Source organism: Lasioglossum baleicum, chromosome 8 (genome assembly GCF_051020765.1).
Source record: "Lasioglossum baleicum chromosome 8, iyLasBale1, whole genome shotgun sequence".
NCBI classification, from domain to species: domain Eukaryota; kingdom Metazoa; phylum Arthropoda; class Insecta; order Hymenoptera; family Halictidae; genus Lasioglossum; species Lasioglossum baleicum.
This window is the reverse complement of record NC_134936.1, coordinates 7,107,577-7,121,008: the sequence shown is the minus strand read 5'-3', so window position 1 is coordinate 7,121,008 and position 13,432 is coordinate 7,107,577. Positions and strand designations below refer to the sequence as shown.

Here is a 13,432-nt window from a genome sequence, read left to right as displayed (position 1 = left end):
ATACACAACACAATAAAATATACAGAATAAAGTCTGTCAATATCAAGATTTTCTGCAGTTCATCCATAAAATTTAATTTTTCTCTTACAGGCAACTTCAATCCGACTTGAACAACGCAGCCGCAAACCTAAACGATGCTTCCTCGAACGTGGTCTCATCCGTGCGTTCTCCAGTGCAACTGGCAAGCTCCTCAAAAGAATTCACCAACGCTTTCGGAGACCTGTTAGGCGTTGGAATGGAGATGGCCGGTCAAACGACTATCGACACCCGCAGTCAGATGGTAGTCTCTTTGAAGAACGTCAGTATGACATCGAGCAAGCTGCTGGTGACTGCTAAAACTGTGGCCGCTGATCCCAGCGCACCGAATGCGAAGAATCAGCTGTCTGCTGCTGCTAGAGCAGTAACCGATTCCATCAATTACCTCGTCGACGTCTGTATATCTGCTGCGCCCGGGCAAAACGAGTGCGACAATGCTATTCGAAACATCCAATCGATGCGATCTCTGTTGGACAACCCTAGCGAGTCTATATCCGACGCGTCGTACTTCGAGTGCCTCGAAACGGTCATGGAGAAGAGCAAGAGCCTCGGTGATGGAATGACAGGTATAGCGAATCACGCTAAGAAATCGGAACACGAACAGTTCTCTGTGGCCGTTCGAGGAGTCTCCTCGTCCGTCTGTGGTCTCATCGAAGCAGCAGCTCAAGCTGCGTACCTGGCAGGTGTAAGCGATCCATCTTCAGTCGCCGGGAAACCAGGTCTCGTGGATCAAGCTCAGTTCTTGAGAGCCGCGCAAGCCATCCACACTGGTTGCCAGAGTCTTGGAAACCCGACCAGCACCGAACAACAGGTCCTCTCGGCCGCTACCATGATCGCGAAGTACACGAGCGCGCTGTGCAACGCTTGCCGAGAAGCTTCCAACAAGACCAGCAATCTGGTCGCCAAGCGACACTTTGTTCAGTCGGCTAAGGACGTTGCTAACTCGACGTCCGCTCTAGTGAAGGAGATCAAGGCACTCGACCAGAATTATTCCGAAGCTAACAGGGACAAGTGCGGCGAGGCCACGAAACCGCTTCTAGAGGCGGTTGATAATTTATGTACCTTCGCCGGATCACCCGAATTCGCCAGTCAGCCTGCTAAGATATCCATCACTGCTAGAGCTGCTCAAGAGCCGATTACTAGCGCGGGGAAGGCTATCATCGATGGCTCTTGTGCCATGGTGCGAGCGGCTAAGAGCTTGGCTGTTAGTCCTAAAGATCCCCCGACTTGGCAACTGCTGGCTAATCATAGCAAGAGCGTTAGCGACTCTATCAAGTCCCTAGTCGCGTCTATCAGAGACAAAGCGTCAGGACAGAAGGAATGCGACGCTGCCATGGATAAATTGTCCGCTAGGATCAGAGAGTTGGACGCTGCTTCGCTCAGCGCGGTGTCACAGGCGCTGGCACCGCGACGGGAGAACACAGTCCAAGGATTCATGGATCAAATGGAGAGCAGTGTAAACGAGTTGCGCGAGAAACTGGAGCCTCTGCGTATGGCTGCTAAGTACGAGGCTGAGAACGTGGGCCACACTGTCAGCCAAGTGGCTCTGTACTGCGAACCGTTGGTCTCCGGAGCCATTGGCGCTGCCTCAAACATGGTGCAGTCGAAACAACAAATGGTGCTACTCGATCAAACGAAAACCGTCACCGAATCTGCTCTGCAGCTTGTCTGCGTGGTCAAGGAGATCGGGGGTAACCCGAAGGCCGTCAAGTTGCACGCAGAGGTCGACGAAACTGTGGAGTCTATGAAAGATGCGCTGCACGAGTTGCAGAACACTTTGGAGACCATTTCTACTTCGAACGGCATTGTCACCGGGCTGATCGATACAATCTCGCGGGCCATGGTCAGGTTAGAGGACCATAGGATCTCCACCATCGACACAGTTGATTCTTACGTAGACTATCAGACCAGGATGGTGGAGGCTGCTAAGGAGATTGCGCAACTGGCGCAAGAGATGGTAAACAATTGATCTACTATCATAGTTATTAATATTATTAAACGCAAGTGAATATATTCGACTTGGGCATAGCGTTTCACGTTTCTTAATTTAATGCGAATACATATATCCGTCGTAGCTACTTAAGAGGTTAATTATGTTACAATGTAATCATGTCGACTCAAGCTAACTAGTCAGGTAATTGATCGAATCCTAATATCTCATTTCTTCAAATTCCAGTCGACAAAGTCCAGCACCGACGTGGCCAGGCTCGGTCCGCTCGCAGTGGACATCTCTCACAAGTATATGCAACTTGCTCGCGACACCTCCGGTGCGTCAGCAGCAGCATCCAATGCTGATGTATCGGCAAGACTTCGAACAGGTGTGCAGGAGCTTGGTCGGGCTTGCGCAGACATTGTCCGAGCTGCGGGAACCTGTCAAATATCATCCGGCGATGCTTACGCTCAGAGAGAAGTAGCGGAATACAGCAAGAACGTGACGGAGAAGGTGTCGCAGGTGTTGGCGGCGCTTCAAGCAGGTTCCCGAGGCACGCAAGCTTGCATCAACGCAGCCAGCACAGTATCGGGGATCATCGGAGATCTGGACACCACGATTATGTTCGCCACTGCTGGCACATTGCACGCGGAGAACGAGGGCGACACTTTCGCCGATCACAGAGAGAACATCTTGAAGACAGCCAAAGCTCTGGTAGAGGACACTAAGACGCTCGTCGCGGGCGCTGCCTCCTCGCAAGAACAATTAGCTGTTGCCGCGCAGAATGCTGTGTCGACGATTGTCCAACTGGCTGAAGTTGTGAAATATGGCGCCGCTAGCTTGGGTAGCCAAAATCCTGAAGCACAGGTGATGCTCATCAACGCCGTGAAAGATGTTGCTTCTGCTCTTGGCGATCTCATACATGCCACCAAAGCTGCCAGCGGCAAACCCATCAACGATCCAAGCATGGCGCACCTCAAGGACTCCGCTAAGGTAATTATCTCGTTTCTATAGTTGAATTTTTGTTGCTTCGTTCGTGTTCACTTCGATGTTGGACGAGGAGTCTCCTGTTGTTGGCTTAGTATTAACTGACACCGAGACGCTTGAGTGGAAGCGGCCTGTAACCGAATGGCAACATCGATATACCAGGAAGTAGAGCTTTTCTTGAGGGTACATGTGTTTGTGACTAAACATTTTATTGATCTCGTGTTCTATTTAGCACGCAATCATAGGTAGACTGTGGATCTGTATCCAAAATAAATATTGTCTGCGTCGATCGCAAGAAATAGAAACCAAATTGAACGTTATTTCTTCTCTTGATGATTTTAATAGAGAAATTATATATTGAGATCTTCAATTTTGAAAATTTTCCAACAATTTTAAATTTCATTTACTCAATTTTCCTATAAATGCATAAAGATCCGCAATCTAATGATAGGTGACAGGACTTAACGGGTTGGGCTGCGGATCTTTATGTAAAATGAACATTCCCTGTATCACAGAAGGGGATACATCACTGTGTGTTGCTTTGAAATTATACTTTTATTAATTGTTTTCCTGGTGTTATTTTATCGTTGGAATTCAGTATAATGTTTCAATCTCTTCTTGCATAAAGAATTTGTTTGTCAGATTATATTCAAACCTCGTATCAGGGTAAAGCTACCACTTATCGGACACAAAACAAACCTTTTAGAAATTAATAAAAATAACATTTGTGGAGTATAATAATAATGATTTTATCACAAGTTTCCTGTGTCCGGTAAATAGGAGCAAAACTTCTTAATATTTCTTTTGTTTTTGAAAACAATCGTCCAGCAAAATTTGACGATACAAATTACAAAATGCCTCTTCTAAACATCCAGTAACTGGTACCTTTACCCTATTCGTTCAAATTTGAAAGAATTGTGTCATGGAATGTTAATAACTACAAAAAGCTCAAAATGGTCTCTATGTATTACAACACTTTCGAATTGTTTTCATATTTGTTCTGTTATAAGTTGCACCTAGTTATTTTGGTCATCAACACATAAAATCCACAGTCTAGTAATAATTAATAATTAAGCAAAGTTTTGACGGTAAACAAGTCAACGTGGTTTTAGGAGAAATAATTTTTTGTCGAAGATAGGACTGATAGAATGGAACAATCTTTGCAATATTCGATTATTTTAAATTGTGAGATGATTTCCAATCTTATTAAATAATACACCTGTACAGGAGATTAAAAGAGGACATCTATTATTGTATAATGCTCGTATTTAATGTCGTAATTTGTGCTTTGATTTTCCATTGATTTTATACAGTTTTAAACGACACCTTCTCATTTTTCTCATAAAAGGGCAAAGTCTAATTACACTGTCAAACAACCAACAAAGTTGAAATTTGTTGGACAGCGTTATCAAGAGCCATCTTCGATAATCGTGGATTCGGAGGGCCGGCTGGGAAAAACGCTTAACTAAACATTAACAATAACCAATGACTACATTAACAGGGAACGAACCACGCGTGAAGCGTAAACTCCCAATTGTCGCAAATCTAACAGTGTCTCACTGTGATATCTCGTTAACGCACTAAATCCGAACTTCGCACTTAACCACGGCTCAACTCCCCGTTATTTATTTTTCTTTTTGGGTGGACTTTAATCGACCGATTTGTTTACTGCCTCTAACCGATTTCTTCATTGACGTTCCGCTAAAAAAAAAAAAAGGAAAACGAAAGAATAAAAAGCGAAAAAATGCAAACTCAAGTTCGACGATCTCACTCACGAGGCACGTTGCACGTACGAAAGATTGCCAATGAAAATGGCGATGATCGTCGCTCGCCACGACCATTTTGTGAAAATGAACATGTTCACGCTATTAAAGTCCACCTTGCACTTCTCCTCCGTTCGGTTTTCCATCTTTTCTTTCATGTGTGTGACATACTCGGTCTGTGTTTCCTGTGATGGAACGTATTGTAGAGGCTGTGCAAGGCAGAACCGATCATTTGCTTCAATCGGTGAAAAAAATAGCACTCTACTACGGCTTTGTTATGCTTGTTGATGATGATGATGATGATGAGATTTACAATCGAATACATAGTGAAAAGATTTTGTCACGTACGGTGGACTTTAAATGTGTGTTTCATTGACGATATTGGTCTGGCCGATTCGGATAGGTGTTAGAACAGCAGTTACACCAGCAGCTGGTGCCTCTGAGTGACGTCGGCGGCTCGGAGTCCGAGTGGTTCGTGTCCGATCAAGAGGAGGAGCTGATTCGTCTGCTATCAGCCTCCGAGAGCGAACAACCGTCTCAGCGAACTTCCGATTTGCTGTTGCTCATGTAGCGGAAGCCTTGATCCTCCGTTTATTCGCGATCTTTGTCGATCATTACGACCGGTTCAATTTTGGGGGTTTCAACTCAGAGTTGGGCAAAATGTAATCCGATTAACTCTTTGGGGTTAGGTTAACCACTTCGTTCCCCCGGGCGTGTTATGTCGTCAACGTGGATACCGTTCGTATACTACATATAAGGTCACAGACGTGTTATGACGCGCCGCCGCACAGTGCAGTGGTCTGGAGACCCTGTTTTCAGTGGCCCACCCAGGGGGGAAGCCAGGGGGCCAAGTCCCCCACCAAGAAAAAAATGTTCAGCTTCCAAAATTAAAATCGCGAAATAGCCCTGGGTACCGTTGATAGATATTTTGGCTTAAAAAAAAGGTCATCACGCAAAACCTAGGGCTGGGTTCAACTCGGCCCCCCCCCCAAGATTACATCCTGGGTGCGCCACTGCCTGTTTTCGTGGCCAAAATTCAATTTTTCAACTTTAATACATTGAAAACATTTTTTTTCCTATAAAGTAACAACCCTTCAAAGCTCCCAAATCCAAAATATTATTCATTTTAGATAATACTAAAGACAAAGTCAGAAAATTCAAAGTAAAATAAAACGTTTTAGATTTCAATCATCGAATATCAGAAAATAGATTTTAATGATGGTTTTATATACATATGTTAGTAAGCGCATTTCAATTATTTAATCTATTTTTAAGCATTGTTTAGTCCATACACGAATAGCGTAAATTAATAGCATTTCAAACTTTGAAAAGAATTATACAAGAACGCTTAAGACCGCTAAGCATCGGACTTGTTTTATATGAAAGCTTGAACATTTACTAAGATCATGTAAATTTTAACTGCAATCTCCCGCAGTCTTTTATTGTGAGAATTGTTAACAAGATTTTTCAAATATTTCCGATGATCTGACAAAAAAATGTTTCCAACGAAAGTTAATCAGTATTCACTTTTCTACAAACATCAATACAAAAAGTTAAAGAAAAATCTCTTTTTTTTATAAAAAATGAAGGTCACCGCAATGTTTTAATCATTAACATGTATTTTTTACTTCACAATATTCTAACTGATATCAAGACGAATCCAACGACCTATAATAATATAACATTAAACCTTGAAATAACGCTACAATAGTTTTGGCCACAAAAAGCGAGCTACCAGTGCGCCGCACAGTGGTCTGGATTGGAAAATCGTGTGCCATTTTGTTATAACTTTTGAACCAGTAGAGATATTGCAATGAAATTTTCACTAAAAATATTTTAAAAATGGTCATTTTTAACTATAGGTAATTAAATATATTTTGCATTTGTGAAACAATAATTTTTTATTAAGATTCATTGATATTTTTTATTAAAAAAAAATGTTTCTAAATATAATCGTACAAACTATTTTTTACTTACTAAATATGTATTTTTTATATTTATGTTTCGCACATGTAACGTTTTATGGAATACGTAAAATGTTATATAAATTCGAGAAATGTTGTTGCAATCAACACATACAAAAATGACCGAAGAGGTAAAGACGCATCATCATAAGCGTGTCAAAGATATTTTTTATAATAATTTATAATGAGTATAATTTTTTAATTGGAAAATCGTGAACCATGTTCGTGTAGCTTTTAAATCGTAAAAGGTATTGGCATGAAACTTGAACTGGATAATGTGGAAATGTCAGGCTATGGATAGGTTAACTACTATTACTATTATTACACTATTTATGCTAATTATTTATTAATTCTAAAGCTTCTGTTTCTAATTGCCAAACTTTTTTACGGTATGATTTTATTCTAACACTGGATATATGTATGGATCAGATGTCAAAAGTAATCGATATCTTCATTTGTGCATAATCGTGCATTTTTCCGTATGTTCCTACATCTTATGCGTTTAAAATCCTTGTGACGCGTTCCCTGGGCCTCCTCTGAAAGTTGACCTATTGGTAACAACGTACTTTGTATGATTTCCGCCCCATGTATTAGTAATTTGTGAATTGACGCTGGCATGTAATACCATTGAGAATTACCTGGGATGCAATATTTAACACTAAAATCTTACATTTTTCGCGATCTGAAGTCATCTGATACTAATTTGTACCAATAATATACCTCGCAAACATTCTATTACCAAATATTTGCGGAAATAAATAATTTTTTCACATACCCGACCGCCATTTTGTTTTTTTTTAACTTTGACATCAGATTCATATTCAACGACCCTTGAGTTTCATCAATTAATGCGATACCGCGTCCAACTTTAATAGCTTTAAACAATAATAATTTGAGCAGGTGGAGGGGGGCGGAATTAATTTTTCCCTGATTATTTAGAGGAAGGTGTACTAAAAATATTCCAATTTGCCAGAAAGCTAAACTCGGTTAAACTTTAAAGATATACCATCTTAAATAGAAAGGACTTCACAAATTTTTCTTACGGCATTCAGCATTATTATTTAAATAGAGTATTTACATTAATAGATAATAGAAAGATATGATTTTTATCACAAAAGTCTGCTCTTCAATTTAAAAAAAAAGAAACGAGAGAAAATATTAAATAGGAACGTCAGGGCACCGCATCAAAGAGAAGCAATTTTTCTCGTGAAAAATACTCCTCTTAAAATGTCCTATTTTCTCATTGTTTATTACAACTATTATATTTATTACATTGTATTATTTTCTTCATTACCGAGGTCTGTGGACATTTGGGAAGCAATGTTCATATGTTAGATATCGATACGAGAAAGTTCGTTTTTGGGCAGAAAGGCGCACGATTTTCCAATCCAGACCACTGCGCCGTGTTGTTGTGCTGTGTGTTGTCGTTTTTGGACAAAAATCTGCCGACAACTCAGTTTTTCATCGATTCAATTGGAATTTTTTAAAAAATGTTCGTGAGGGACTATACTTTGATGACCTGCTGCGCGAAAATCGTTAACTGTCATAAGAAATCAAGAATCCTTATCTACAAAACCCAATAACTCCCATACTTCATCAGCCCGTACCATAAATTTGCATGTCCCAGCTGAGTTGCCGACACTTCTTAACCCTAAACCCTAGACCGCAGAATTTTAAACTGTAAATCTCGCCCTGAGAATTACCAATTGAATAGAATCACATTCGGCACTTATGAGACTCACCATTAATTTATTGATCCAACAGCAGCGTTTTCACTTCTTGAGAAAGAACTTCCATGTGCTTGCCATCCTTTATTCTTAGAGAACTTATAAGTGGATCGGATGATAATAACATATGCCGTATAATATCTATATTTGTCTTTTTGCGGGAACACATTCGGGAGTTTTTAGCTCGTGATTTCCTGAAGACTTTATTATTTGCCTCTTGTAGCTCTTCTGAATACAAACCAATTGGCAGTTCAAATGTAGCAAGTACTTCACTTCCATGTTGCAGTACCTTATGAACTGATGCTGGTAATTTATACCATGGATAAATTTTAATGCACAATTTAGCTGTCTCCGAACAATATTCTTTGAATTTCACAGAATCAGCTTTCTTGTCACGTGTAATTACCTGATGAATGTTATGCAATCTTGTAATAATAGCCGCGTTTAATCCAGTCACTGCAACAACTGATTCGGCTTTTCTAAAGAAAGTTCGGGCCACGTTCCCAGTATTTGATGTACCAGCTCCCTGTTTGACAACATCAACTGTGATTGATAAGTCTTTCAAAGAATTTTGCACTTTTTTCTTCCTTGCCGCCTGTAATTTTTTTTCCTCTATTGTTCTCGCAGATCCTTTTTCGAAATCTAAGTTGTATGAAACATGTGGACGGTATTCCATAAAACGGATCCAACAGTGTAAGGTCGAGAGCCCGTATTTATAATATTCTTCATTACATGGCAGACTGTTAACGTGGACTTTGTAGATAAGGATTCTTAATTGTGTATAGTCCTTCACGAACATTTTTAAAAAAATTCCAATTTAATCGATGAAAAACTGAGTTGTCGGCAGATTTTTGTCCAAAAAGATCGGTTTCTGGCCCACAGTGCGCCGGTGCCACAGACGTGTTATCCCGCGACGCCAATACGGTTCGTGCGGTGCTACAGACGACATATCTGGCGTGCTTCATTATTATATGGGTTTTTTCGAAAAAATGTTACTCTGAAAGCAATTTTATTCTTTTCCTGTCCATTTCCAGCCGGAAACATTGCTTTCAGGGTAACATTTTTTCGAAAAAGCCCATGTAATAACGAAGCACGCGAGATATGTCGTATGTAGCACCGCGTGGACGGTATTGCGTCGCGGGATAACACGTCCGTGGCACCGGAGCAAGCGACATTGCGTCGCGTGATAACACATCTCTGATCCGTACAAAAAGTATCGGCGTCGCGTCATAACACGTCTGTGACCTTATACGAACTTATATCGACGTCAGTGAGAACGAAGTGGTTAAATAATCGATTACAAAAGAATTCATTATACTGCCCAACTCTGGTTCAACTTAGGGGGTTACATGCACCTGGGAACAAGCTCGAATTTTAGAATCTGGTTCATACATAGAACCATATTTTATTATTCGCTTGTTATTTGACTGCGAATCTTTGTCTTGCTTGTTCCTGGGAACAATAAGACCTGGTCGCATTCTAGAATTCTGTTCATACGTAGAATTTTATTATATTCAGCTGTGTTACTTGATTCAGGATCTTTTTATCAGCGCCTGAACCGATCCCAGTTGCATTTTCGCAGAACTTGACGTCGGATTTGCTCGCGAAATTTGCGTTTCACAGTTCTCCCAGAATTTGATCCTATCGATCTAATCGATTGTCGACGCATTTATAGTTTATAATAGTCTTTGTGGTCGAAGATCAAGGATGACAGTAGTCGAACAATAGTCACGTGATACGCTTCTGCTACATTTCTATTCATTCACATGTTCGTATTGTACTCTTTCTTCTTTTTTTTTCTTTTTTACTACGCAAACAATTGTATCGTGCTTTAGTCACAGTATTACTTTACTTTGTACCGTACACATCATCCTGTTGATTTCTCTCCCCTTCTTTTGTATCGAAATAAATCATTGAACTTTTACATTAGTCATCTGTACGATTTGATTAATCATCCGTGACAGGGATTTTTAATACAAAGCAACATTAGGTACGTACATTTCACTAGAAAGTATGAATTAACCATTAACAGCACCGTGCCTGCTGCTTCGTCAACTAATGGAAAGCGAGTTAATCATTTACCTACAATATCACGTAGAACATTTGTAGTAATCATTTTTTTATAAGATTAAGCAATTAATAATATTCTTTAAGCTTTCTCAATTTTGAGAACTCCACGAAGAATGAAAGCTTCGCAAAGTTTTATCGATCTCCTTTTCAGTATATTCGTGGATAAAAATATGATTAAATTAATTATAATGCTGTACCTTTTGTTTTACAAAATTGAATGCAACATTTGGGCTGCTCTTTACTTTGCCTGACTTAAAATTTGTGCCTTTCTCCTATAAATTCTGATGTATTTGGAATGTAATTCAGTAGATTTGTACCCGGGACGGCTGCAGATCGAAGTTTCGATGCTGTAGGATCAATGGTTCAGGAGTTATGCTAGCTTAAAGTTGAGCAAGCTGCAGTGGTTTTGACAGGTAAGGGCACCGCCATATTGGTAGTAACGGTCGCGCGCCGCTTACCGAGTTGGTTGGTGATTAGATCAGGGGGGGGGGCAGCAGGAAGGACCAGCGGTTCTGCTCGATAAGCGGCTCTTACTTGTCAAAAACACTGCAGGTTGCTCAACTTTAAGCAAGCATAACTCCTGAACCATTGATCCTACAGGATCGACACTTCGATGTGCAGCCGTCCCAGTTACAAATCTACTGGATTACATACTAAATATGTACATTGTAATTTATAGGAGAAAGGCACAAACTTTGAGTCCGGTAAAGTAAAGTTCACCCAAAATTTGTCTTTTCGATTGCAAAGGAAATATAATCACTAAAAAACTTCTATTTTGGTTGCACAATGTAAAAATACACTTTTGGTACTTGTGAGCATTCTAAATAACTTATATGAACATAAATAAAATGTATTCTAATCGACATTTTAAAAACTTTCTATGAAAGAATGTGGACTGTAACTATCTTTCTATAAACTAGTAACTAATTGTTTATTCTGTAACTGTCTTGATACTTGCTTCTTAACTCTCCTTGACTGGTTCTGTTTAATTTTAATAACTTTCGAGTAACTTTCTACAGTTCGAAAATTCTTTTACAGCAGAATTCGACGTCTCTTGAATCTTACGTCTGACATAATTCTATGTAACATATATTAACCCTATAACGACTATGTATTCTTTAAATTGTGTAAGGCTCCACTGCTTTCTGTCGGTTGGAAGAAATGTCGTTTCTTTTGTTATGTTTCTAAGTTCTAAGAGTACTTCAAAGTAGCCATGCTTCTTCCAAACGTCACAAACTCATGAACCACGTTCAATTAAAACCGAAACCAAACAAATATTCTTCCCAGCATTATCGACTCAGCTCACTAATCAGTAGACAGCAGATTTAATGGATTTATGACAAAAATAAGTAGGTGTACTTTAGACACTAGAAGGATTTGAAGATGCTGTTGTATTATTGTCAGCCAACTCAACACATTAAAAAAGAAAATAACTTTCTACTTCACTTCAGTTCCTCGGAAATTAGGCAAAATTTATTACCATACTAACGTCTATTCCACAGTTTTTATTTATCAAACATTACTAAAAAAAGAGTTAATATTAAGGGAAAAATAAGGGAAAAAATCACATCTTTGTGAAAATATTTTTTATTACAAAATTATAATATTTGAGGTTAGAAAATCTACGACGCATGAATGGCGCGCACCGTATACAAATACATGTGAGCGGTTTGTTGCCTTGTGGCTACAATGCTTAAAAGACATCCAAACGTTTCTGCAGTGAATGTAGAGCCAGAAAATGCATTGTTGCCAAACGGCAACACAATGCATTTAAGGGTTAAATTACGGCTACTCATATGTATTTGCTCATAAATACATAAAATCCGTTGTCTATTGATCACATCTCTAATCAAAACACACACGAACCTCTATCCACGCGACACAATTCATAAAAGTATAATAACATTTTTATGACACTTTCGAACCCTTTGGTACACCAGAAACAGTACCCAGACTATCAACAGACAACTCTAGCGACAACTCTCGAACAAAGAGACACTCTTAATCACGCATCTCCGTTTCTTGTTCAGGTGATGGTGACGAACGTGACGTCTCTGCTGAAGACCGTGAAAGCCGTTGAAGACGAGCACACTCGTGGTACCAGAGCTTTGGAGTCAACGATAGAGGCTATCGCTCAAGAGATCCGTGCTTTGACCACGCCGGAGACCCAGAGGATGAACGTGACTCCGGAGGACCTGGTCCGCTGCACCAAGAGCATCACGATGTCAACGGGAAAAGCTGTTGCCGCAGGGAACAGTTGCAAGCAAGACGACATAATCGCGGCGGCGAACATGGTGCGCAAAGCAATCAGCGACATGTTGACCATCTGCAAGGGTGCAGCGTACAATTGCGCGGAAACTGCTGAGCTCAGAGACAGGACTCTCCAGGCTGGCCACGATGTAGCGATGAACTACAGGGAGCTGTTACAAGCGATTCTGCAAATAGCCTCCAGGTCCGGAGAGTCTAAACACACCCTGGTACCGATATCGAGGAAGATCGCTCAGAGTGTCACCGAACTAGTGGCTGTGGCCGAGTTGCTGAAGGGTACTGATTGGGTAGACCCTGACGACCCGACTGTTATCGCGGAGAACGAGCTGCTGGGCGCTGCTGCCAGCATCGATGCCGCTGCGAAGAAGCTGGCTAGCTTGAGACCTCGAAGAAGCATCCAGGTCAGTTATCGTTGAACGATTCCCACTGCAACCTTTTTAGCTCTCTGACACTGTCAGCAATAATAATTATAAGCGAAGGGAAAGGACTGGAATATGTGATCTGATTCCCGTAAGATATGTTTGATATTCTTGGTTGTTTTCTAATAATCGACCAGGAATCAAACATATTATTATGGTGGTTAGAATGATCAACGAATGTTCGCCGAAGGTAAGGATCAACAGGGTCTAACACGGTTTAAATTGGTTGTAAGCAAAACGTCAAGGTTCCTCTTTCACGTAAATAGAA

The 13,432-nt window shown here is 40.4% G+C and overlaps 2 protein-coding genes across 11 annotated transcripts in view; one reads left to right on the top strand and one right to left on the bottom strand.

The window, feature by feature from the left end:
• Rhea (Talin_middle and talin-RS domain-containing protein rhea) overlaps positions 1–13,432 on the top strand; it is a 139,932-nt gene that overhangs the window by 125,135 nt on the left and 1,365 nt on the right. For 8 of the 9 annotated variants that reach the window (XM_076429428.1, XM_076429433.1, XM_076429432.1 and 5 more), the window contains 3 exons: positions 91–1,993; positions 2,213–2,959; positions 12,508–13,146. In XM_076429428.1, coding sequence (XP_076285543.1) covers positions 91–1,993; positions 2,213–2,959; positions 12,508–13,146 — 3,289 coding nt within the window. Of the gene's footprint in view, positions 1–90; positions 1,994–2,212; positions 2,960–5,119; positions 6,292–12,507; positions 13,147–13,432 lie in introns of those variants that run through there. The other variant, XM_076429435.1, reaches the window with a different exon arrangement.
• Positions 8,430–9,534, bottom strand: LOC143211606 (uncharacterized). Of its 2 annotated transcripts, none has more exons than XM_076429437.1 (2): positions 9,140–9,534; positions 8,430–9,049 (listed from the first exon to the last, which is right to left on the bottom strand). In XM_076429437.1, the coding sequence occupies exons 1-2, from the start codon at positions 9,204–9,206 to the stop codon at positions 8,430–8,432; spliced, it is 687 nt and encodes a 228-aa protein (XP_076285552.1). In that variant the 5' UTR covers positions 9,207–9,534. The 2 variants fall into 2 exon arrangements, with proteins under 2 accessions (XP_076285552.1, XP_076285553.1); XM_076429438.1 differs by having other exon boundaries at positions 8,549–8,710; positions 8,814–9,533.